At 46.7% G+C, this 25,680-nt stretch overlaps 1 protein-coding gene across 4 annotated transcripts in view; it reads left to right on the top strand.

The window, feature by feature from the left end:
• The window catches only part of MAPKAP1 (MAPK associated protein 1), a 78,504-nt gene that overhangs the window by 29,674 nt on the left and 23,150 nt on the right, over positions 1–25,680 (top strand). For all 4 annotated transcript variants that reach the window (XM_084219743.1, XM_084219741.1, XM_084219742.1 and 1 more), the window contains 3 exons: positions 1,515–1,687; positions 5,610–5,786; positions 13,011–13,120. In XM_084219743.1, coding sequence (XP_084075869.1) covers positions 1,515–1,687; positions 5,610–5,786; positions 13,011–13,120 — 460 coding nt within the window. The remainder of the gene's footprint in view (positions 1–1,514; positions 1,688–5,609; positions 5,787–13,010; positions 13,121–25,680) is intronic.

Below are 25,680 nucleotides of genomic sequence, written 5' to 3'. Positions count from 1 at the left end.
CACTGGGCTGGCTCTGACCCCTGGCCTCGGCTGGTCCCTGTGTTCCTGTGTCCCCATGTCCCCGTGTCCCCGTGCCCCCATGCCCAGTGTCCCCGTGTTCCCGTATCCCCGTGCCCTGTGCCCTCATGTCCCCGTGTCCCCCTGTCCCCATGTCCCCGTGTCCCCGTGTAGCTGTGTCCCTGTGCCCAGTGTCCCTGTGTCCCCATGCCCCTGTGTCCCCATGCCCAGTGTCCCCGTGTCCCCGTGTCCCCCGTGTTGTGTTCATGACCTCGTGAGGTTGAGGTGTCCCAGAGGGCCCCGGGCACATGAGCTCAACCAAAGCTTGTTCAGGTTTATCCAAGCAAAGTGAAGGAATGTCCCATGTTCTGTTGCAATCCTAACCCTTCCTTTAAATGAGGCAAACCGGTTTCTTCGACCCTAAAACTATGGGAAGAGGAGGTATCTGTTGTATAAAAATGCTTTCTTAAAAAATAAATGTATTATTTGGGATGGATTTTAATAATACTTTTAGCTATGCCAGGATGAATAACTTTAATCTTTAAATTCCTATTACTTCTCTAATTTATAATCACACTGAAGGATCAAATGGTTTTTAACAATATATTGAAATTAGCACATGGCATTTAACTCCCTGTTTTATGCTCTCATTATAGATTTATAGCATTGAATCCTTTTATTCTGTTGCTTAGAATTCCAAGTGATGAATTCAAGAAAGCCTTTCCCTTCTCAAGGCCCTTGTAGTATGGAAAGAGATGGAGATACAGAGTTTTTGGAGTGCTCTGGAAGCGGGGGTCAGGATGTGCAATCTTTGGTTTGTTTAGAAGATTTCTGGGTGAAAGCTGCAGTCCCCCCTGCAGTGGATTTAACATCCTTTTCTTGTGATGCAAACTCCATAGATCTGTGTTGCTGTGTGCTTGATGGTTTATTTAATTGTCAATCTCCAGGGCACCAAATGGATTCCTTTCACCCAGTAAGTTCCAATAAACCCCAGCATTGGTTGATCCTTCGTGCTGTCCTCAAGCAGAGCACGTCAGTGGCTCGGCTGTGTGTGTGGTTTTGTTCTGCTCTTGGCAAGCCAAGGCCAAGCCCTGGTGAGTGGGTGTCTGTGCTCCCTCTGGGAGCTCCTCAGGTGCTGGGGAAGAGCTGCAGAAGAGAGCAGAAATGCAGAAACAAGCCTAGTGCACTTCAGAAGTCTTAGGCTGGTTTGTTGGGTCCCTCTTCCTCCCCATCCCACACATAATTCGGTTTTTTTGGCTTCTGCAGGAACATGGGATCCTGCAGCAAAGTTTAGGCTCTTTATGGAATTCTGTGGAATCATGTCCAGATATTTCATGTCCTTTTTATAGATAAACAGCAGGGAAATAATTGGAATTTAAATGTTTAATCTCCTCCCAATTTGAAGCCAGAGCAGCATATTTTAGTTTTCCTGCTGAGCCGAATTCCATCCGCCCAGACTTTGTATGAACCCTGTGAGACTTTTTGATACATCCTGATGAAATATGTTTCCTCACCAGGGCCACGTTGGTACAACAGCAACCAAAAAAATCGATGTCTACCTCCCGCTGCACACGAGCCAGGACAAGCTGCAGCCCATGACCGTGGTGACCATCGCCAACGCCAAGGTGCACGACCTGATCGGGCTCATCTGCTGGCAATATACAAGTGAGGGACGGGAACCCAAGCTGAAGTAATGCTCTTTCTTTACTACCTCCTGACCTCTCCATTTCTCCTCTGCAGCCTTTTTGCATACTGAAACGGATTTCTGTGTCAGTGCTTAGAAATATAAATCCTAGCGCCTTCACATTTAGCAGGATTTCCCTCTGAGCAGCACAGGGCACCTCCAGCCATTTCTCTTTCAATTAACTGCTGTGTGCTGGGAAATGATCAACAGGAAGGCTTGGAACCTGTAAATGAATCATCATTTCAAAACTGTGTCAAAGTAACGCAAACTTTCTCTCTCTCGGTGTCGCAGAGGCATTTGTTATTTCATGTCCCATCTATTTTTTGCTAGCGTCCTTAATGGCTGAGATCACAAGATGTCAGATAAAGTCCAGGACTCCTTAAGTCCCTCTGCTCTGCTGGAGCACTGGTGGTGGTTAGGAAGAGCTGATCCTTTTTCCTGGCAGATGACAGGAGATGCATAGAAAGGTTCTTCAGAACGGCTCACCTGAGCAGCTTTCGTTTTAGAACAGCTGTGTAAAATATTTCTGGTTTTGCTGGGCCATAGAACATAAAATAAGGACTTAAAGTAGTTTATTACAGAGTTGTCAGCAGCAGTTACTGGCAGGGATGTCCCTGGTGCAAAGGAGGTTGATAGTTTTCTTTGGGTTTTTTCTATATGATCCAAATTTCACTTTTTTATTGATCCTGGAATACTGAATGAATGGGGTGGGGGTTTTTGATCCTGAATTTCATAGCTCACTCTTTCAGCATTTTCCAGGAGCCCTGGAGGGCTCAGCAGCCTTAGCTGCTGCTGTAGCACAGCTGTGGGGGGAATGGGAGTCGGGGCACTTGAGCTCCTGTGTTTGGATTTGCTGATTTCTGTTCCATAGACAGGGCATGCAGGAAAGCAGCCCCTCTTGGAAACACTTCTATGGATGTTCTTTCTTTGGATGTGGATTTTCCCTGAGCTCTTCTCAACAGACATGTGAAATGTTTCTGGGGTTTAACACTTGGGTTTGATTTGTCCTTTTTAATGTTCTGGAGAAGAAATATAAAATTATTCACAGATGGTGCCATTTCATTTGCTGTTATTAATTTCTGTTCATTATATCACAAGTTCAGAGAAGTGTCCTTGGTGTATGACTAGGTTATTTTTTAATGAGTAAGACTCCACTGATGTCAGTCTTTGGGCACACACATATTTTTCAGGAGCACGGCAGAGCTCAAATGGAACAGCACCCGTGAGTGGAGTGTTCCATGAACCATCACTGCCCACAGCAAAAGGCAACAGTGGGAAGAAATGAATTTCACTGTCTGCCTTGAAGGATAAGACGTTATGATGTGTCAGAAAGTGCTCGTGAGCAAGGAGGCTGTCCAGTGTAATCAAATCTCAAGCAGAAAGAATAAAATAAATAATGGAGGCGTGAGTTCCCGAGAGCAGAGTCAGACACAGCAGCAGCTGAGTCTGGGGACAAAGGCTCAGGCTGAGGGCCAGAGCCAAGAGCTTCCAAGAAGTTTGTTTTCTTGTAGGTCCTTAATTATTTCTCATCATCTCTTTTTTAGCATTGCTGACTGCCAGTCCTGAAGCAAGGATTGATTTAACTGTAAACTAATTCTCATAGTTCCAAGTAAGGAAGGAGCTCGTGTAGGGTACCCATTCTGCATTGGCCATTTGTTCCTGATTCAGTCAGGTGAGAGTGTGAAAAGACAAAATGGGGATAATTGTGGCACTGCACTAAAATACATCTATAGAATGCCTCAGATGGGTATGCAAGGCATGCAGAGTGACAACTATACCTGCTAGTGACACTGGGAGAATAATGAGGAGGTTTTAGACTTTATAATTAGGAGAAACAACCCCTTCTGTCTTTAGGAAAGGAATATATTACTGCCTAATTCCTTTTCCTAAAAGATAGGTGTAAGAGTCTGAAGTGAATGAGTACTAGTTGACAGCTTTGAGAACATTCTGTATTCAATTAGGCTGCCTTTTTTATTATAATTGTGTTGTATTTGTCTCTATTCAGTCTCTTGGTTCCAGGAAGCACTGGCAGTGTTAGCAGCCCTGTCCCTGGCCTCCCACACATGGACTGGGTTGTAACCCAGCAGACCATTTTCTTGCCAGCCCCTGACAGATGTGCTGGAATGATTCCACATGCAAAAAATAAACAAAATCCCTTTCTAGGAAGAAATTAATAGTGAGAGGCACAATTCAAATAGATTTGCTATTTTTAGAAGTGAGGAGTGAATCTTTCAGTTTTTGTGCTGAACTTGTAGGTTCACAAATTCAATCTCCCTCAGCCTGGTGGAGGTTCAAAGTGCTGAACAGCTTTACTCACTGGACTTTTTTTTTTTGTAACACATGGTGGCTAAATCTGTGTTAGTGCTGAGGAAGCCAGCCCCTGAGTGCAGACATCTGCAGCCCCTCTGCTCTGTGGGATGTGACCAGTGCTGGGTATTTTCCCAGTTTGCTGGGAGAGGAGCTGGTGGCACTGGGACCTGCTGGGTGTGTTCCTCCAGCTGGGGACGAGGCATGGAGGGACAGGGCACAGGGAATGGCTCCCCCTGCCAGAGGGCAGGCATGGGTGGGATACTGGGAATCAGGAATTCCTGGCTGTGAGGCTGGTGAGGCCCTGGCACAGAGTGCCCAGAGCAGCTGTGCCTGCCCCATCCCTGGAAAGAGTCAAGGCCAGAAAGTTTCTTTACTAGTATTTGCAGAATTTCCAAAATTCAGAGTGGTGAATGGTACTGAATTACCTTTGGTGAGCAAATTTGCAGCTTACATTAGCAGCAATGCATCATTATTCCCTGTTTTCTATAATAAATGTCTTAGTCACGACAAGATGCCTATAGATCACCTGGACTAAGCACTCTCAGTAAAGCACAGTTGCAACCAAAGGTTTGTGAATTAATTGAGAAAATTGCAAATCAGGTAGTCAGTGAAATAATTCATTGTCACATCCAATCAATAAACTTTGTAAATCAACTCATTTAATTCAAAAAATGATCTATATAGATCAAGCGACCAATTAAACAATTAGCATACACTTTACAATTAATTAATTTAAGCATCAATCATGCAATTAAAACTCCAAATTTAAACTGCAGAGTTTAGAAACATGCTGCCACATGCACCTCCAGCTTTACTGCATGGCTGGGGAAAGGCCTGAGTGCTGGCAGGTTTACAGTCAGAAAGAATACTTATTTTCAGGTCAATAATTTAAACTGAAGTAACATTTGAAATAGATTTCAATGTTAGGAAATTATGATTAATACCTGTTTGGTAGCTATAAATAGTTGTTTCCCTCTGGGCTTTCATCTGTGGAAAGAAAGAGGCTCAGCTCTTTATTTCTTTCACATTGTATCTGTCTCAACTTTCTGTGTTAGTTCTGCTTGGTGGTGTGTTTATTAATTTGTGACTGCTTTTAGTGACTGAACTTAGGTATTTAGCAAAGGTAAGTTTTCTGCTAATCATTGCTATGTGTTGGACAGGTTTTTTACTTTTCCCATAGTTCATTACCCTGCTCACCTGCCCCAGAGCACTCTGCTTCTCCAGCCTACAGACACTGAACTTTTGCAGTTGTTTGACCTGTGAAAAATCACAGACACCACTTGTTTGTCTTTAGCTCTGAAGTGTAGCCATCATATAAATAAATAAATTTTCACTAACGGAGAAATATTCCTTCCTGCTTTATGAAATCATGCAACTTTTATAGATTTGAGTGTATTTTAATCACGGTCAGGTTTTGCTTGTAGAGCAGTTAAGGACGAAGACTGCTCTGCCCTGAGGTTCGGGGATTTTCCATCAGCGCGGGGCTATGGCAGCAGGACGCGTGGTGACTCTGGGGACGCGTTTGTGCGGTGTGCCCGCGTCACCGGGAGCAGTGCCCCGTGCGGGTGGCCCCGCGGGCAGGTGTGCCCAGGTGTGCTGAGTGCCCTCTCTGTTGCAGCGACAACGTCAGCGCCTACTGCCTGCACATCGCCGAGGACGACGGCGAGGTGGACACCGACTTCCCGCCCCTGGACTCCAACGAGCCCATCCACAAGTTTGGCTTCAGCACGCTGGCCCTGGTGGAGAAGTACTCATCCCCAGGGCTGGCAGCCAAGCAGTCGCTCTTCGTGCGCATGTGAGTACCTGGCTGGGCACAGCCCCCCTCCTCCTCCTCCTCCTCCTCCTCCTCCTCCTCCGCCTCCCTTCTCCCGACTTCACCAGAGCCACAGCCCGGGTGATGCTCTGCAGTGAAGCAAGTGGTTTCATAGTCAAATACTGCAGTGTGGCTCAATAACAGAGCCGTGGGAGAGGAGAGAAATGAGCAGTAGGCAAGCACACCAGCTGGAGAGGGCTGGTGTGGACATTCCCCTCCCAAGTCCGGAAGAGCTTGGTGGGGGTCATCCCATCCACCCCTGAGACCTCAGTTGTCTGACTTGTAGATCAAGAAGAATTTGCTATGTCCTTATCAGTGAAGTAGGAATATATCCTGTGCTTGATCACTTTTATTTTTCTTTACTTGTGGATGAAAAATCTCTTAAACCATCAGAAGGCCTTAATTACTAGAACAAAATGCCAGGAGCATAAGCCACTTCTTACTTGGGAAAAATATTTCATGTTTGGAGCTCTTGAAATGAAAATGCTAATAGGGTTTTCCCGGTTATTGGACATTACTTACATTTCTTAACACTACAGCTGCTTCTAGTTCTGAATAATCAGACATTTTTTAAAAAATCTGGCTTATTTAATTAGTTTTTATATTCTTTATTGTGTACTGTGTTTCTTAGTGACGCTCCAAAGCATCCTACAGAAAGCCATTGTCAGAAATCCCACGTGTATTCCCAAAGGCCACATTCACTTTGTTCCACTGCATTAGGGCACTGGGAAATAAAATATTCTGGCCCTAGTGTTCACAAGTAAGTTATTCAAGGCTGAGATGCTGGGCTGTGCTGCACCGAGGCGTGGTGAGGAAGGGGAGGTCACTGTCAATAGACATCCCTAAATTGTTGCTGATTTCTCATTTGGACAAAGTGCCCTTCCCCAGCTGTCCCCTCCCTCCTGTCCCCAGAGCTGTCCTGGGTGCCTGAGCTGGGCTCAGTGTTCCCTGCCGTGACCAGGGGTGGGTCAGGGGCTGGGGCTGGCTCCCAGGAGGTGGCACTGCCCTTCCCATGGGAGCCCAGAGACCTCAGTGGGGTCTGGGGCTGGCCAGGACAGCTCTGCCTGCAGCTGGCAGCAGGAGAAGGGTCCAGCTGCAGGGCCTGCAGAAAAATGCAAAATGTTTGGGTTTACCATCATTTGTGCTGATGTGAGGGGCTTCCTTCTAGCTTGGAAGGTGCTGCTGAGGAGAAATAGGACAGCTGCATCATAAACAGTGCTCTTCTCAAAGGGTCAGTTTGGTGGTGCCAGCGTCCACATTTTAATTTTAAATGGCTTGTGATTACTGTGTAAATAGCTAGGTTTAAATTAGAATTTTTAATGTGTCCCCTAGAATAAGGAATTACTTGATCATCACTTGATCAAAAGGTTGTTACCTCTGTGAGTTTACATGTGTGTGCTGTCTTATTTTCGTAGGGTTTGCTGTAAATTCTGTCTTCTTCCTCCCCTGTCACCCTACCGGTGCATGTAATTGTGGTTTTATATTTTGCATCTCTTTTTTTTCCTCTTCGTGCTGAAGTACTTCAGCTGCTGCCATGTCAGCCTTGTGACTTGTAATGTTTATTAATATTGAATCACTGTTGAAAAATGTTGATGCTTGTGAGGAGCTCCGTGCTGGAGCCGTGCTCCTCCTCGCGGGCTGAGCGTGGTGGGGCCCCGCCAGGGACCCCCCTTCAGCAGGACATGTTTGAGCAGAAACAGTTTGCAGAACTTTATACACTTCAGCTCCTGCCAAGGCAAACTCTGAGCCACTCGAGTCACTTACAAATACCCAGAGGTGGTGGCTGCAAGTAGCCCACGGTGCAGTTTATATTCCGAGCTGGATGCGAATGTCTTTGTGGCTGTACAGAGTGGTAAATAATTGAGTTTGATTAGGGAGAGGGACCTCATTATCCCCCCACCTGTGCCCAGCTGGTAGGGGAGGGTCGAAATGAAGCCATTAGCTGTCGCTCTTACTGGCATCTCAAAGAGCTCAAATACATCTGTGTCTTATTTTCTTTTCTGGCACAATCAGTCGAGCAAGCTAAGCAGGCATGACCGAATTTGGCAAGTTCCAAGGACTCTGGCAAAGTTACACAAGGAGAAGAAGGAGGGCAGTCGTTCTGGCTGCTCACTGCCCATTAGTCTAGCGAGCTCTGTTTTTGGAAGGTGGCTGCTGTGGAAAGCAGAGCTTTGTCCAACAGCAGGCACGGCACCCGCACACGGCCCCGCTCTCCTGGCCAGGGGTTTTGTCAGGCAGAGGCAAACAAAGCACCCTGTCCATGGAAATACAGACTTCTTGAGGTGCTGAGGTCATACCTGAAAGGCTTAAAATAAATCTGTACCATCATTAGGGCTTTTTCCCTTGGAAATTTTATTGTTGGAAGTTGACACACTCGATCTAATGGCGTTTCGAGGAGCTGTAGCTCAGCTGCCAGTTGGCACACAGAGGAAATTTGGCATCCAGCTCTTCAGCTCTGTAGCACTTTTTTTCTGTTTTGATATTGTACTTAAATTGCTTTGACTATTATATACAAATTTTCAAAGCAGCACCTCTGCCATACCCGATAGTTTAAGGTTTGAAACCCGTTTCAAATACCAGACTTGCATTGTGCATTTGCAAATTCAGTTCAAAGCCCTGAAATGTGTTTTTTCTTGGACTCCAGCAGCAGTCCCCAAAAGGCCTGATCCTGGTTTGTCCATGGGGGTGGGTAATCTGCAAAGTACATTCTCGAATATTCATATAAAATTTAAGACAGTTAATGTGGGTGCAAAATTTAAAATGTGGCTCTCAGGATAGTGGAGAGGGAGGGGTAGGGGGACATCAGAAAACTTGGTAGAGGTCTAAGGACTCTAATAGTGGTGTCAAAATGCAGCCAGTTAAGCTCAGTAGTGCACAGAGCTATGCAAGGCCAATCTGAGATGCACAAAAGCAGGTTATTTAGGCTCAGAATAAAAGTTGTGGCCGGTGTTATTTAGTTCAGTTCCTATCACTGTGCACTTTATCTTAAAAATTACCCAGCTTAGGGTAAGTCCATTGCATCAGCTGGGATTTTGAGTCTTAAGTCTGACTTTGTGCTGATCAAGTGGAAATTGCTATTAGTCACTCCCAGGCACTTCCAGCCATGCCAGCTGGTTATGCAGTGAGCTTTAAGTGCTATAAATTCCACTTCTGGAAAGTAAATTCCACTTCTGTGTTAAGAAAAAAAAACAAGAAAAAAAAAATCAAAAATTTTAAGAATGGCTCTAGATTGGAAAGGAGCTTTTCAAAAAGTTCTCTTCTCATTCAGAGCAGAAACCCTTTGTCCTTCCAGTGTGGGTGGTTTTATTTTGTGGCAAAAGGAGGGACCTGCCTGTTCCCGTGGCACCTCAGCACCACGAGGAGAGCTTCTGCCTGTGCTGCTGTTTCCCTTTCCCTCTCCTGAACCTTGCCACCCTGGCTCCAGCACGGAGGCTGTAAAAGAAGATGGAAAGCCAAGTTACTGCAGAATGATCACTATCATTAACATTCACGGGTGGTTCACTTATCATTCCTGACTGCACAGACATGGCAGCCGTTATGAAACGTCCACAGGTGTAGCACGATGATACATATTACATTGTGCCACAATGGATTTATGTATTCTGTAACAAAAGAAAAGTGTAATGAAAAAATACAGAAGGTAATCCTTTATTCCTCCACTGCACAATTTATCAGTAATGCCTGTGGATGATAAGTGCCAGGGATTTCCTTTGCTTGATTTAACCTTGTCACCCAGGTATGTTTTTGCAAAATGACAGAAAATACAAGCTAAGGAATTTCTTTGGCTTCCAATTTGCCAGCAGCAGTTTTAATTGATTGACCAGCATCTGCTTGTCTGTCCTATTTTCAGTGTGTTGACCTAAAAGGAAGGTATCACACCTTAGCAGAGTGGGGTGAAACGCATTGTTTGTGATTGCAGTTAGGGATGTGCTGGGGTTGGGCTGAGTGAGGACGGCCATGCCCAGGGCCACTGCAGAGCAGGCTGGCAGGGGTGAGCTGAGCTGGGTGTGTGTCTCTCCAGCCCAGCTGCTGTGCTGTGGCCACACCAGGCAGGGCTGTGCTGGGCTGGTGGTGCTCCAGGGGCTCTGGTGCTGAGCACGGCTCCAGGACACCCTGGCAGTGTGTCCAGTGCCAGGCAAGGAGCAGTGGCCTTGAACTAAACCACAACAAGTTCCAGCTCAAAGTGAGGAAGAACTTCTTTCCATGGAGGGTGGCAGAGCCTGGCACAGCTGCCCAGGGAGGGGCTGGAGTCTCCCTCTCTGGAGACGTCCCAGACCCACCTGGCCACGTTCCTGCGTCCCCTGCTCTGGGTGACCCTGCCTGGGCAGGGGATTGGACAGGGTGATCTCCAGAGGTCACTTCCCACCCCAGCTAATCTGTGATTCCACGGGGCTTCTCCTCTGGGCACAGAAACGTGCCCTGACTCTGGCCTGGCCCCAGGATGACGGCAGGAGCTCTTTGGGCTGGGCTTCAGTCCGCCCCGGCTCAGATGTGTGGGGCTGCCGAGTGCTGAAATGTCGCGCTGACGTTGCGGTGCCCTGTGAGAGGGGAGCCAGGGCAGGGAGGGGAGCAGCTGGAGCAGGGTGGGGGTTCAGCCCCTCTGGCTCTGCTCCAGAGCAAACAGCCAAGAGTTTACAAAAGCGGGGCGCGCTCCGCGTCCCAGCGCTCCTGCCAAGCGCTCACTCACGGCTCGCACACTAAATATAGCCAAACACAGAGGCTTTCTTATTTTGCTTTGATCAGTAAAATAAACTTTCAAAGATTGTTCTGGGATGAGATCCAGCTTCTGAGGCAAAGAATGGCCGTGGCTCGGGCAGGGGTTAGTAATGGAGTGTCAGGGAAATCAGCCTGACAGTTCTCAGGCCAGCTGCTCAATGGAAAGAACCGGCTGAGCCGGGCCAGCCCGGAACACGGGCGGGATCGCAGCAGCCTCTGCTCTTTAGCAGCTGAAGCGTCAGGAACTGAGACAGAATCTTCCATTTTTGGGATGTTCCTGATCGTGGGCGTGTGAGCAGCCCTGAGCTGGGGCCATCTGCCAATGGCCACTCTGTGCCCAGCGGGAAGGGGGCTGCAGGCCCTGCTCTGTTTGGGGTGAGCAATGTTGAAAAGCGCTTTGTACAAAGGGGACAATTGTGACTCTGGTTGCTTTGGCCACAGCAGGTTATGGGAGCCTTCTGTTGCCTTTGCAAAAAGAATTTCCTTTTTCCCTGGAGTATTTTAATTTCTTTCCGTATATTTTGGTTGGAGTTTTCTGGAAAATTCCTGTAGGTATTGCAGAGCATTGTATGAATTACCTGGAGGCACCAGGTGTTGTGATCGTCTGGTCCAGCACGGAGGGCTTGTCATGCAGCACTTCAATGAGAAACCTTGTGTTGGTTAAATATAAGCACAAAGGTAGTTTCCTTTTTGTGGTTATAACTGTAGAATAGGTTTTTCACTTTAAAGAATCCACTGAATCTTGCTCAGCAGGTCAGCTGGGACTGAAGCTGTGAGGCTTTTGGGAAGTGAGGGATTTGCCAGGTAAAGGGCAGGTGTGTGGTGCTCTTGCAGGTCATGGGGCTCCACAGCAGCTTCAGGGGAAATTTGCTCCTCAGTGGAGTGCTGGGGAAGATCTCTGCTCATTGCAGGCGTTAGCCTCTGAGCCCTGGGGCTGTTCCCAGGACAGCAGTGTCACCTGCAGAGGTGGTGGCACTCCCTCCCTCAGCTCTGCTCCTGCTGCGCTGAACACGCGGCAGAAACGGAGGGAAAAGTAGATGCATGAAAAGGTTGGGATTATTTGGTTTGAAGACGAGTAAGATAGAGTTATAAATAATAAATGGTCTGGAGAACATAAATTTGGGCTTTTAGGCAGTTTCATTTTGCCAGGAACAAAGGGAATTGAAAATGAAATTCAGATGAGACCAACGCACAACCGAGGAGAGGGAAACGGTGTCTCACAGCAGCGAGGGGGGACCTCTCCTGAGCCCAGGCTTGGCTGCTGCTCCCAGGAGCACGAGTGGCCCCAGGACACCGAGCTGTGACCAGCACGTGGCCAGGCAGGGGCTCCTGGCCCCCGTGTCACGCTGCAGTCAGTGCCCTGAGCAGTGAGTGGCGAGGGCTCTGTCCTGGCTGGGTCTCCCTGGGCTGGGAATGCCGTGTCTGATGTGACCTGAGCTCCAACCTCTGGTCCCAGCATTTGTGTTTCAAAGTGACATGTAATATGGGTTTGTTTTGCAGGATGTACTTGTGTTGCTTGGATTGCTTTCGCCTGCCAGTTGCTTTTAAAAATATTCCAGCTGTGCTGTTCATATAGAGCTGTACTCGCTGATTAAAATTCCTGGTTGCCAGAAACGAGGCTCCTCCTCCTGCCCAAATAGCTTTGCAAACCAGTTTTTTCCATGCAGAGCAATCTCTCCGGTGGGAGCCTTCAGCTCTCGGATTTCCCTGGAACTGTCTGCAGTGACATCTACTGACATGAGCCGAGACTGACTGCGAGGGCTAAGGGGCAAAATTTACTGATCTGCTCATTCAGAGTCTCTTCTATTATATTGTCACCTTCTCTGCTTCCCCAGGGGTGCCCCTCTCGGTGTTTGGCAGCAGTATCCCCCACAGCTGTCCCCGTGCTCTTTGCAGTCCTTTCCCCTGTGTGGCCTCTCGCATGGGTGATGGCCAGGACAAGGACCCACTGCCTTGGATCTTTCTGGGAGATTTTGTGCCCTTGTGTTCACAAAAACGTGTCCAAAGGAGCCCGTTAGGCTGGGAATAATGCATTGAAGCAATACCTGATAGTGCTGCAAAGCTGCTGCCACTGAGGGGTGCGCTGCCCCTTGTCCCTAACGGTTTGTGACGCGTGGGACATGGGTGAAAATGCCGCTGCAAACTGCTTTTCTGTTGTGTGCTGTAAAGCACAGACACGAGCTGAGCAGATGAGGAGCCCCACAGGTACATTGGCTCATTTTTCTCTTCTAATGCTGAATGCCAAGTGATCAAAAATAACAATAAATTAGGAAAATCCTTACACCCCTTGTCTTAAATCTCAACCCATTTTGGCTGGTTTTGTCTCTGCCTTGCTCAGGCAGTTTGCTTGGTTTCTCCTTTTAACTTCCCTTTCCGGCCCAACTTCGTTAACCGTGTGCCTAACGAGTGCTTTGCTTGAAGCTAACGAGGGCTGCGGGGAGCTGCCAGTGATGATTGTTTTGTAAAACTGCATGTGCATCTGTCTTGCAGAAATGCTGCTCATGGATTCTCACTTATTCAGGTGGACAGTATGAAGGTCACCATGAAGGATATCTTACAAAAGGCCTTAAAGAGAAGGAAGGGATCACAGAGAGGCTCAGGTGGGTTATTTATCGTGTTTTCTAGAGGGCAGGGTGTTTTCTCCACAAGTATATTTTATATCTCTTTTTAACTGTTGTGAACGTTGCTCAGGTTTTGGGGGGTTTTGTCCCAGCCCCACTCACAGCAGTTCTGTGCACAGGTCTGTGCTCTCCATGCTGGCACAAAGCTGGCAGTGCAGGAGCTGCATAATGTCTGCTGCAGAGCAGTATATCCATTCCTGCAAATATTTATTTATGATAACAAAGCCATTTGCATTCAAGACCGGTTCATGGTAATTTGGGATGATGGGTAGAAGTACAGCAAGTCCAGCCCATGATAGAGTTTGTATATATACTTCTAATTTATGTAAGAAAATTATGCTTAGTGCAATTTTAAATAATTTCAAGGATTCATTGTTACTTGTAATGAAAAAATTACTTTCTGCAATGTTATCAAAATAGCGCTGTTATAGTTAAGGCATATGAACGCTTAAAAAAAGAAAATGTACATTGCTCGTATTTCTATTTTAAACAATGTTTTTCTGGGGGGTAGATGTGCATTCACATATATGTTAGTGTATATATATCAGAAGTATAAGGCTGAGAGATCTTCCCAGCAACAAGAAATAATTACTGAGAGAAATTGCACTGAGTCTTGTCACGCAACAAAGGAACTTTAATATAAACCCATCTATATAGTGGGAAAGATAAGGATCTTGTCTTTGTAAATGAATGAAACCTCCTTATACACCCTCAGTTTTAACTATGGGAAAAGAAAATAAACCCCGTTCTCCTTAGAAAAAGTAGTTCAGTGCAGTTTTTAAATGCGTGTATAATCTGTCATGGATTTAATTAGCTATCTTCAGATGAGAGCTGAAGTTTTAATAAAAGTTAGAAGAGATAACACAGTGAAGGACACGGATGAGCTGTCTCAAGGCCATATTCCAAGGGAACGATAAGAGCTGTAAAAAATGGCAGAGAGGAGCAATTGAATGGAGCAATGAAAATCTGATTCTCGTAAAAAAAAAAGGGGGGGGAGGAGGAGAGGAGCAGTGCTGGGGGTGGAGAGGAGCCCCGCCAGCCTGCAGCAATTTGGAGGGTGGCCAGGAGCCATCGCTCAGGCCGGCTGCGGCGCCGCGCTCCAGATGTGCCAGCGGCACGGCCGGCCCTGCCAGCTGACGGCGCCGTGTGATAACCAGCTCTCTGGATGCCCATCGCTGGCCGCAGAGATAGAATTAAATGATGATGATCTTCCCACAAGTTGGGAGAGGAAACAATGCATATAAATCTTGATTTCATCTCAGCGTGAGAAGTCTTTATCCATCATCACTCATAATGAACAAGTCGTTAGCGGCGATGAATGGTGGTGGGGTTTTTTCAAACACCTCTTTTGTTCACTTTTTGGGTGACTTTTATTTATTTCCTGGGGTCAGATTTCTCTTCCCTGAAGGGAGGTTGCTAAAGGATTCACTTAGCTCAGTCTTTAAACTGCTTCCCCGCTTCGTGTAACAGATGTTTTATTCTTTGTCCATTTGAAATTCGATTCTGCTTTGACTTTGTTATTTTTGCTCAGTAGTTTAGAGAAGGAGTGGACCTGGCATTTCTTCCTTCAGCTAATACATTCACCTCTGCTGCCTTGGCCCTCCTGCTCAGAACCCTTTTCAGGAACAGGGTATATAGGGATGTATTAGAAATTTTTATTAGCATTAATTTAGCTTATCCAAACCTTTCCTTATTCCCAGTTACATCCCTCTCCCATAATGCAGATTATCAGGCTTTAAGGGGGTGGGGGCGCTTAGGAAGGTCTTGCTGTGATCTTTAAAGCAGCAGCAATTGTAGCTGTGGGCACAGAGGGGACCCTCTGGATCCAGACAAGCTGTGCCAGTCCCCATCTGCCACGGGCTGGCCATGCTACGAGGGCAGGGGGAGCTCAGGATGCCACCACAGTGGGCACAGAGAGACTGGAGCAGGAGTAAAAGGAAAGATTTGCCATCGTTCCTCAGCTACCCCCAGATCCCTCACCATTGGAGAGGATGTGCCTCTTGCTGTCACTGGGAGATCCAGGGATAAATGGAATTGCAGATCAGAGCATTAGCACAACACAGGCCTGGGCCAGGGTGCTTCGGGTCATTATTAACCACTGGATTAGGATGTCAAAGTTCAGAATAAAAGATAAGACATAATATAGGAGAAACATTTCTCCTAATTCAGCAATGTTTCCTTTAAAGCTGATTGGTCTGATATTTAAGAAGTCGTTACTAAAAATAGGCTGAACCTGTTTATCTGAAGTTTTTAGAATATTTTAATAAAACTGAAATGCCCGTGAGCTTTTCTGCCTGTCTGCAATGGGCCTCCAGGTCAGCCTTTTCAGGACAGATGAATTTATTGCATTACAGCTTATGCTGTTGTCAAGTACTGGTAGAAGCAGTTGCTTTCTGATCTGTTTTCACCACTGACTTACAGGGCATTTTTCAGACTGGTCCTGAATTGGTAGGAAAATGCAAACCTGGGTTGGCTACTTTGGGTGAGGAAAATTTGAGGAATTCCTGTGGTACACTTGGGAAGGGTTTGTTCAGCATGACTGGGGCTAAAACTCTAGGCTAGTTTTTGCTAAATACTTCGTCCAGCCAGCAAAGATTATTTGTTGCAGCAAAATACTGATCAGTGGGAGACAGAAGTAGTACAACCTTTTCTTCATAGAAAGGGGCCTGGAAAAGCAGCAGCAATATACTGACTGTGCCTAGCTCTATTTAGATAAAATTATTGCAAACTGTTCAAACTATTTCACCTTCCTTGCAATTCTTCTTTCTTAGTGTCTCGGGGCTTTTGACATATGAACTCTGACCATTTTTAAATAATAATATTTGAGCCAGTCAAGGGGAAGTGCAGGTGGTGAAGTAACTGGATGTGTTGTAGCTGAGAGAGCCTGGCCCCGTGTCCTCTCCTGGAGGATGTGGTTGTCCTGCAACAGGACTGTGGGACCTGGTGACCTGTCCCACCACAGGCACCCACGGGGGGTTAATGGGAACACTGGATCATCTCCTGCCATGTGCCCAAATCACCAACTGGGAGAAGCACACAGGAGTGGCTGCAAGTTAGGAAAAAGCCTGTAACAACCAGTCAGTGCTGCATACTGGAGAAGATAAATCTGCAGAGGAAATCGTTGAGGCAGATGTTTAATTAGTTGGAGCCAGGCTGGATAAATCAGGATAGGAGCTGTCTATGCAGATATGCCGGTGTGCCTTCCCTTCCTCTGGGCTGGTGTCACTGCCTTTAAAAACAAACTGTTCTTTTTGCTGAGGAGAGAAGCAGCAGAAGGAGTCGTACAGCCTCTCCCTTACTGTAATGGATTCCCCTGTGTACACTCATAAAATAGAAAATGTAATTGATGTTTTCTTATGGTAATGAAAACTAACGAAGTCGAATACTTTATCATCAATTTGTTTAACCTATTGCGTGCTCAGCAGCGTGTATTGCACAGGCATATTTCATGGGAGGGCTGGAGATAAAACTGCAGTTGTGGGATGAGCTTCTAGGGGAGACTGGTCTAATCCAGGATGGGCCACCTTGAGGGTGCTCAGGGGCATTGCTCATGCAAGAGGGTTTTCTGAAAATAGCTCAGATGGGAGAGAGAGAGCCCAAGGATGGGCACAGAGAGGGGAGCTGGAAGCTCCAGCAGTGCCGCAGGGACCTGGCTGGGCACAGCGCAGCTCAGGCACTGGGATAACAACCCAGTGTCCAGAGCTGGTTTAAGGATTGTTTTCTATAATCCTACCATGCCTACATCTCCTTTCTTTGGGCACTTCAGTAGCTGATGGTGCAAATATAAAATCTCTCTGCAGTGTGGCAGATCTGCAGAAAAGAACTCACATGCTGGAGATTGGGAGCATAAGAACTTCCTGTTCTCCTTGAATTTATCAGTAAAAATGTCAGATACCGTGCTGTCTGGATTTTGAACAGCTCTAATGCCAAGTCCTGGAAAGCTGTTTTAGAAGGTGAGATTTGGGTGTTTTAGTACTTGGGATAATTCTGCTCCCCAGAGATCAGTTAGCATTAACTTCTGGAGCAGGTAGCTGTTGGGCATGCTTGAAAATCCCACCCTCAGGCTTGGCAGAGGAAGCCTTGTAGGTCGTACAGATCGTGTTGCAGAGCTGTAAAACACCATTACCCCTAGAACTTGATTTGCTTTACTGGGAAATGATTTTCCTGCTCAGTCAGTCTGGTGTGTGTTTCTGCAGATCTTACTTTCACCAGTACTCATGTGTTACCCCATTAACATGTAAGAAATTTGGGTTGTGGTAGGTGTGCACTTTAAATCCTGCTTTTTCAGGGAAGCTCAGTGGGACCAAGGCAGGCACAGTTCTCCCAAGGTGGAGGGCACAGCCATGCTCTGATCCCAGGGCTCAGCTGAGCCTGGGGCTGACAGCAGCCCACAGTGTGCAGCAGGCAAGGAGATCTTATCAGGCTTTTTATATCTGCACCAAAGCCTGCACTCAATATTCCCCACAAAATATGTTTGCATGGGTTACGATTTTAAGAACATAAGAAAGATGGTGACTTCATCCTTGATACTTCATGTATCTTGATGCCATGGTGATTCTCAAATTAAATATGTGCAGGAACTATATGTACACTTGGAAGTCATCTCCCTGCCTGTGAGCTGTCTCATTCCTGCTGCTCTTCCACAAACACATTCCCTGGGATGCCAGTTGCCTTCTCCTCCAGAGCTCAGCTGAATGGACTATAAATACTAACGCAAAGTAAATAACAATGCAGAGAGAATGTGTGCAGAGGCTTTGTTTTCAAACAAATTAAGCATCGATGTCAGTATATAAAAACCGAATGTTCTTAGAAGGAGATGAGAGACAAAACTAAACAACATAAAATGCTGAAATGTTGGAATAATCCTGTCTGTTCCTGGTTCGTGTCAGCCTCTCTTCATCTGAAATTTCTAGTGAACAGAGAAGTCTCCTCTGATTAATCTTGTCTGATTTCAAGTAGAAATTCTTTGCAGGGTGAACATGCTACTGATTATTATTTAATAGCTGCCTCCGACTGCAAACATCCCCCGACCAGAAAGGCTCAGTCCTTTTAAGAACAAAATGCTCTACAAGTTTAATTGTTATAAACAAAACCTTCTGCCAACATTGCACAGACGTGACCTGTATTTTCCGTAGGTTAGAGGGAGAGTTATTAGCTCAGTGTTCTGTGAGTTTGGAGAAAGATTAATACTTTTTCAATAAATGAAAACAGCTGCTTTGCAATAACATTCAAGTCCCTAACAGCTGTCAACCAGTGCTTTTTGCATTCTTTAAAATGTGTAAAGTGACCAAAAATAGTTTAAAATAATCTTCCTGGTCTGTTTAAGTGTATTATTTCACTGCCACAGGAAGCTGAATAATAAGAAAGGAGAAAGATTCAAGAAACAGGCGTAGGACTTAAAGATAAAAGCCTCCACACTAGAATCAGAGGAATTACAGCTGCCAAGGCCAGGGAAAGGAGGCTGTTCCATCCCCCGGTACCTGGGAGCACAGTCTGTAACAGAGCCAGGTTCTGTGGCGGTTGATTACTGCCGTGGTTTGGATTTGTTCACACAAAGTTCGGGTTACCCTCCGAACCTGGAGACTCTCAGAGGAAGGGTTCTGCTTGGGGCTCATCTTTGTTTGAGGAGCAGCTGGGGAGGAGAGCTCTGAGTTCTGTTTGGAAATTCGGTTTCTGACATGTCAGTGTGAGCACCACATTTAATGTCAAATTTCGTGACTTAAATGTTCTAAAGCAGCTGCTAGAGGAGCTGTGGGCCTTGCTGAGGTTTTCCTTCCTCATCTTACCTTGTTGGTGGGAGAGTAGGACCAAAAGATGTCGGTAAAGGGAGGTGTGTGTGTATTTTGATTGCACATATATGTATTTATTCATACATTTTAAAAAAGGAGAATTAGAAAGATAAACTATGTAAAACTACAGCCCTGTGATTAAAGCACTTCTAACAGATGAACTACAGTTAGAATAAACTGTCATTAAAGTTTGATACTGTCATGGAATGATGGTAACTGAGGAGTTTAAATTTAAAAGTAAATATGTTCGAGTAGGCGATGCATATGTTTGCTCTGACTCTTTCTGGGATGGAAGCCCCAGCATCTGTGACAGTGAAAAGCCAATTAATTTGTGTTTCCTTGTGTTCACACTCGTGCTTTTCTGCTTAATGGTAGTTGTGAGTGGCTCTGGCTCCGAGCACTTTGTTTTGGATCATTACAGCAGCCCTGCCGAGCCTGGTGCAGGGTGTGAGCAGCTCTACCTGCAAACCCCTGGGGGATCCCTGCAAACCCCTGGGGGATCCCTGCAAACTCCCCAGAGATCCCACTGTCCCCGCTCTCCTGGGGCAGCCCCTGCCTGCTCCTGCAGGTCGAGGCTCCCTGCACCCTGCTCAGCACCAGTGCCAGCATTCCCAGGGCTGTTTCGGCATTCCCAGGGCTGTGCCAGCATTCCCAGGGCTGTGCTGGCATTCCCAGGGCTGTTTCGGCATTCCCAGGGCTGTGCCAGCATTCCCAGGGCTGTGCTGGCATTCCCAGGGCTGGGATCACTCAGCACCAGTGCCAGCATTCCCAGGGCTCTGCCGGCATTCCCAGGGCTGGGCTTGGCTCCCCTCCCCGCTCCCGAGCAGGGCCAGCGCGGGCAGGGGCAGAGCTGCTCCCTGCCCGGTTTTGGGGGGGTTCCCAGGGCAGGGAGAGCCCCTGGGTGCAGAGAGGGCGGTGGAGCTGCTGGGAATGATTTCCTGCTGCCCGAGCCCAGCTCAGCCCTGCAGCAGGAGGATTTATTTACTGCACACCCCGTCCCTCTCCCCAGCCCGCTGATGCTGAGCAGAGCCCGGTGTGTTGGTGTATGTGGAACAGCTCACCAGGAATAAAGTGTGTGTGTGAACAGTGGGTCAGAGCAGCAGTGGCTGGTTAGCCCTGTGCCTTGGGCTACTGAGGGGCTGCTATCAGCCCAGAGGAACTTTCCATGCCCAGCCTCCAAAATGAAGGTGCAATGTTGCACAGGGTCTGTTTTGGTTCTGTTGGTATTGAATGCGTGTGGTTACTGGCTCTGCTGTGCTGTAATTTAGGTGACATTTTAAACTGTGCAGCTCAGCCTTTGGGTGACTGAGATTTCTGTGTCTGTTTCACCCGCTGTGATGAGCAGAGGCTGTGCTGGTCCCTGGTACCTCCATGGGACCAGCTCCTCCCTGCCCTGTGTTCCTGAGCCCTCGAGTGGTTGTGCTGCCCAAACCTGCTGAACGATCACTGGTGCCTCACAGCCAGGGAAAAGCACCTTTGCCACCTGAAAACCCCGGCAGTGGGCGAGCCCTGCTGCGGTCAGCCAGGAGTGCCCAGCTGGGCTGGCCCAGCACGGTCCCTTGGGGACACTGAGAGCGGGGCAGCTGCAGAGTTTAAAATAGAATCTCTGTATTGGATTTCTGCTGTAGGTGCTTTGCATTATAGATCAAACACGATGATTTTGTCTCAGCTTTTTTTAGAGCTGCGCATTGCTAATGCAAAAAGGTAGCAATTAAGTAAAACCCTTCTGTTGAGCTGTGCGCAGCCCGGGTTGCTGCTGGCCGTGCTGCACATTTGCTGTTCCCCAGAAAAGCAATCCAGAAATGAAGTGTTTGTTTCTTTTTAAGGGGCTTTTGACTAAATTCTTTAATTTCACTGGCTGTCAAGGTAGTGTTAAGTAAAATAGGTTTGAACTGCTGTAGTTTTTGTGTACTGGACTAGATGTCAGAAACCTTTGCCATCACTGGAAATTCTGTCACTCTGGATTTACTATCTGTTTCCCACAGCTGAATTCCTGAGCAGTGTGATTTAACACCTTGGCTCTCCATCAACCAGGCCTGGCATTTATTTGAATGCATTACACCACTGGTTTCCATAAACTATTTTACAATTGTTTCATATAAATGACTGTTTATTTCTACAAAAACCATCTGTATTTCTGTGGAGAGCGGCAGATAACTGTGTGTAAAATTCAGTAATGTCACAACAGTGCAAGTTAAGGAAAAACAGATTGGGCTAAAAAAAACCTCTCGTGCTTGTGCATAATGTTAAAAGTTTGTTTTCACTATTTAAATATCTTTATTTATTAACCAGTATTTGCATTTGTAATGATAAAATCTCTATTCCACTTCAGAGGTGTTGAGGGGCTTTGGGGATTTTTAGCGGATAAACAGATTTAAGACGTCCTCGCAGCAGCGTGATTGGAGATGTAAACATTCTGCTCTGCAGCCAGCTCCTCTCTCACTGTTTGCATATTTTCTGTTGTTTTATTGTCATTGCCAAGCACACAATGGAATCCTGCCCCTTCTGTCATGCTCTGAGAAGGCTCCTGCAGAAGGAGGCCTGAGCCCTCTGCCTGTTCCCCTTTCTCTGCTCTCCTCGGTGCCCTGACCCTGCTCCTCCCTCTGCCCATTTGATTACAGCCCAGGGCTCCCCCCTGGCCCAGGGCCATGTCAGCATCCTCGGGGAGCCAGGGTTCCCCAGGCCTGCCCAGGGATGAGGAGCTGCCTCGGTTTCCCTCCTCCCAGCCAGCACCCAAGGAGCCTCCACACTGAGCTATTTTAATTCCTCCATCTGCTGCCCATGTGGTGGCAGAGGGAGCACTGGAATCCAGCAGTCTTACACTTAGCACGACTGATACTTTCTGACAGACTATTTGAAATGATAGAAATACATAAATCTCCTCTTTTTTATGACCTTGTAATAGCTGCAACATATTTCCAGCAAATATTTTCTATAGCAATAATAAAAAAGCGATAACAAAAAAATAAATATAAATATAGTTTAAACTCAAGCGGAATCGCGCTTTCAAAGCCCAGGGATGGAGCAGCAAAGCAATAAATCACAAATCCTTGTGAAAGGAGGGACTTGAAATGGAAAGTCCCACAGACATCAGTGTTAAGTGTTTATCAACAGGGGTTTTTGACTGCTCTGCTGCCTTCTGCCTGTGCTCAGTTCCCTTTTACTTGTTCCCTCCTGCCCAGCATCTGTCGCCGTGGCTGTTGGGCTGTGGCTGCCTAACTGCCCACATTTCTGATCTTTCCTTTCTTATTTTCTTTGTTACATTTTCTTTTCCTTTGCTGTTTCCTTTGCCCACGGGAGCTGTGGCTGCCCCGGATCCCTGGCAGTGCCCGAGGCCGGGGTTGAGCAGGGCTGGGAGCAGCCTGGCGCAGGGAAGGGAGCGGGTGAGGTTCCCTTCTGCCCGAGCCGTTCAGTGACTCAGTGGTGCTTGCAGAGCCCTGTGAGCAGGAGCAGTGCCTGAGTGTGCTGGGGTCAGGGTGGAGATGCTGCCCCATTAACGCCGTGCGTGGCGTGCTGCTCACACCAGCTGCTCTCAGGTGTGGGAGGTGGCAGGGCTTTGTGGAAGGAGTTCAAGGACAGACAGGTTTGCCTGGGCTTTCTCACCAGGCAAACTGAAATTGTAACAGGAACCCCTAGCAAAGAGCAGGATTAATGGATGACATGTGAGCAAATGCAGCTTACAGGGGCACGGCTTTGGCAGAGCAGGCTGTGCTCCAGCAGGCCGAGAGGGAGCCAGAGACCATCTGAAAGGGATGGTGGGTTTGCCATGGCATGCTTAGATTTCCAAAAAAGATTTGACAAAGGCTCATAAAGCAATTAAGCTGTCACAGGATGAGAAGGAGGATCCTCACATGGATTAATAATTGATTAAAAGACAGGAAACAAAGAATAGGAATAATGGCCCTTGGTGATTAGTAACTAGGTTACTGGTGGAGCTCCAGTGGAACTGGTGGAACCTGCATTGTTCCTTAATGTGGGGCATGGAAAGGATGTGAATGCTGATGTGACAAAATGTGCTGTTGATACAAAAGAGGTAAGAATAGTGCAAATAAAAGCTGTCTGTGAAGCACTGCAGAGGTATCCACAGTGCTGAGTGACAGGACAATAAAATGAGAGAGGGAAGTCAGTGTCAATGAGTACAAAATAATATACATGGTGAAAAGCAGCTGTAACTATATGTGTACAATGATGGGCTCTAATTACCTTCCATCAGTCAGGAAAAGTATCCAGTATCATCACAGCAGTTCTCTGAACACTTCAGCTCCGTGTAGGAGCAGGCAGAAAGACAAATGGAACATCAGGAACTGAGTCCATAAATCCCAACGTACCCACATCTTAATTGCTGTATTTTGTCTCAAAAATGAGAAGTGAAGAGATGCGGAAAAGGATGAGTATGGAAATGGATCAGGCACGTGAAATGAGGAGCAGATGCTGAGGAGGAAGGGCTTTTCTGGTGTGGAAAAGGCACAACTGGGTACAAGAGGCATCTGTGAAGTGCAGGTGGTGGGGACAGTGAATTGGGAAGGTTTTATCCTGGTAGTTCAGAGACAGGAGCTGCTCACCCCAAACATTGGGGTGGCAATGGCTCATTGGAACAAGAGGACTACTTTTCCTCATGCAGTGTAATAAATTCAGGAGGTAAATGCCATGGAAATGAGAAATTCAAAAGTGTTTTGGAAGTATGCATGGACTGTAAAGGGAACAGAAACAGCTGATACAGCACAGGTGGAACTGGGGTGTTGGTGAGGATTATGAAGGTGAAGAGAGGGATGTACAGGCATAGGCATGTGTTTTGTTACAGAGACTAATGCTGTAAAATATAGCCTCAGTTTTCAACAGTTTGGGGGTTTTTGTTGATCTAGTCTTTTTTGTTTAGGTTTGACAACTCCACAAACATTAAATATTCTTTCTATAATCCTTATTTCACCCCAGTAACTAGTTGGGAGATGGAGAGGGGTTTAGTTGGGGTTTTGTTTAAAGCCCGGTTCCCTGTTGCAGTGTTAGTATTGTTTATTGTGCAGATTCACCCCTGACCGTGGCATTCTTCATTGCTATTGAAAGTTAATGGGGGAAAAATTGCATTCCAAACATTTGAACCCGTAGTAGCCATGGCTGAACTTAGTTGATCTCTGGTGATCGGTTCAATTTAGTTACGATTTTTAGCCATTAGGCTGGGGCTGAATGATGGTGATTTGGTTGAGGCCAAATGTCTGCAGAAAATTGGCTGTTTGATAAGAGCCCTGTTATCAGAGGGGGATACTTTCTCATTTACATTTAGATGAGTATTGATTATTTATTTACTCAGAGAAGTGAGATTCGTTCCCAATCTTATCTCTCTAGTCTCTGCTTGTCAGCAGAAAGAGAGAGAGAGCTCCTGACAACAGCCCAAGATAACAGCACTTTGTAGTGGAGATAAAAGTTGGAATGGGCCTTTTTCTAGTCTTGACTGAAAGGATAAGTTTTAAAAATTAGAACTGATGGGTCATGCTTTCAAAAGCCCTTTCTGAAAGCTTTGCAGCTTAAATGGCAACAGAATTGGTTTGTTGGTATGCAGGTGGCTGTTCCCTTCTGCAAAGGGGACCCTTAATTTGATTACAGGGGGGATTCTTCCCAGGCACCTTTGTGTGCTCATAAGGAACTGTGGGTCCTGGGGTCGTGTTTGTAATTCCTGATGAACATTTCTGTCTGTAAAGGGGCGTCTTGAAATAGCCAGGTGGGTATCTGTGGACAGAATCCACGGTGAGAGTGGTTCCACAGGGATTCAGGTGGGAGGGATGTGTGTGAGGGAGGATCACCCCCAGGAGGGGTGTGGAGCCCTGGGAGCTGCCAGCAGCAGGAAAGCTTGGCTTGGGACACTGGCCAGGGCAGTCTGTGCCAGGATTTTAAAGGTTTATTTTACAGCTGCATTGAACATTTGCATGAGATTACAGAAATCCATAAAATCCATCTTTGGTATTGCCACTTGAAAATTTGTTGAAATTCACAGAGCAGGATTCCATTAGGAGACCATTAAATTATCCAATATTCCTACTACAGTGACATCATTTGAACTTGTGAGAGAAGCCTGATAGTAAAACTCCTCCACAGACTCAGCCTAACGTTCTTCATCTGTTGGCAAGCAGAGGTCATGTAAATGTGGACAGATATTTAAAGCATAATTGAAGAGTAGATACTCTCTGAAAATCCATTTGCACTTTTTTATTCGTTTCTCAGTATTTACTTTTTTATTAATTTCTCGGTATTTTCAGGTTTTAAGGAGTTATCCATGAGGCAGGTTGACCTGGTTTCTTCTCTGGAGCTCTATTTCCCTGCTTTCTTAGCAGAGTTAGTACAGGCTTGACACAAACTGGGTAAAACAATTTATCTGATGATGGGGTTCTCAAGCTGCTCCAGATAGAAATGACCCTGAGCCCCTGCAGGGTGTGTTGAGGGGTGATCCCTGATGGCTCTCCTCAGGGTTCAGCACCGTGGGGACTGTTTCTGCTGGGGGAGATGTTTTTGGGGTGGATCCAGCTGGTGGAATTGCATCCACATTTAACCCTTCCATTGTGTCAGGGTTTGCTCCCATTGAGCAGGGCTTTGGGACAGGGTACCAGCAGCACAGATGCTCAGATCTGTGCCAGCAGTGCCCTTGGATGCAGCTCAGGAATCTCTGGAAGGTGCTTGGGATGAACAGACAAAGCCATTGGGTTTTGCTTTCACTGGTCCTTGAACCTACACCAGATTTTGAATCCAAATTGATTTACTGCT

This window comes from Fringilla coelebs (assembly GCF_963513975.1).
Source record: "Fringilla coelebs genome assembly, chromosome: 21".
NCBI classification, from domain to species: Eukaryota; Metazoa; Chordata; class Aves; order Passeriformes; family Fringillidae; genus Fringilla; species Fringilla coelebs.
The sequence above is the reverse complement of the archived record's forward strand: the minus strand, read 5'-3'. Positions and strand labels throughout refer to the sequence as shown.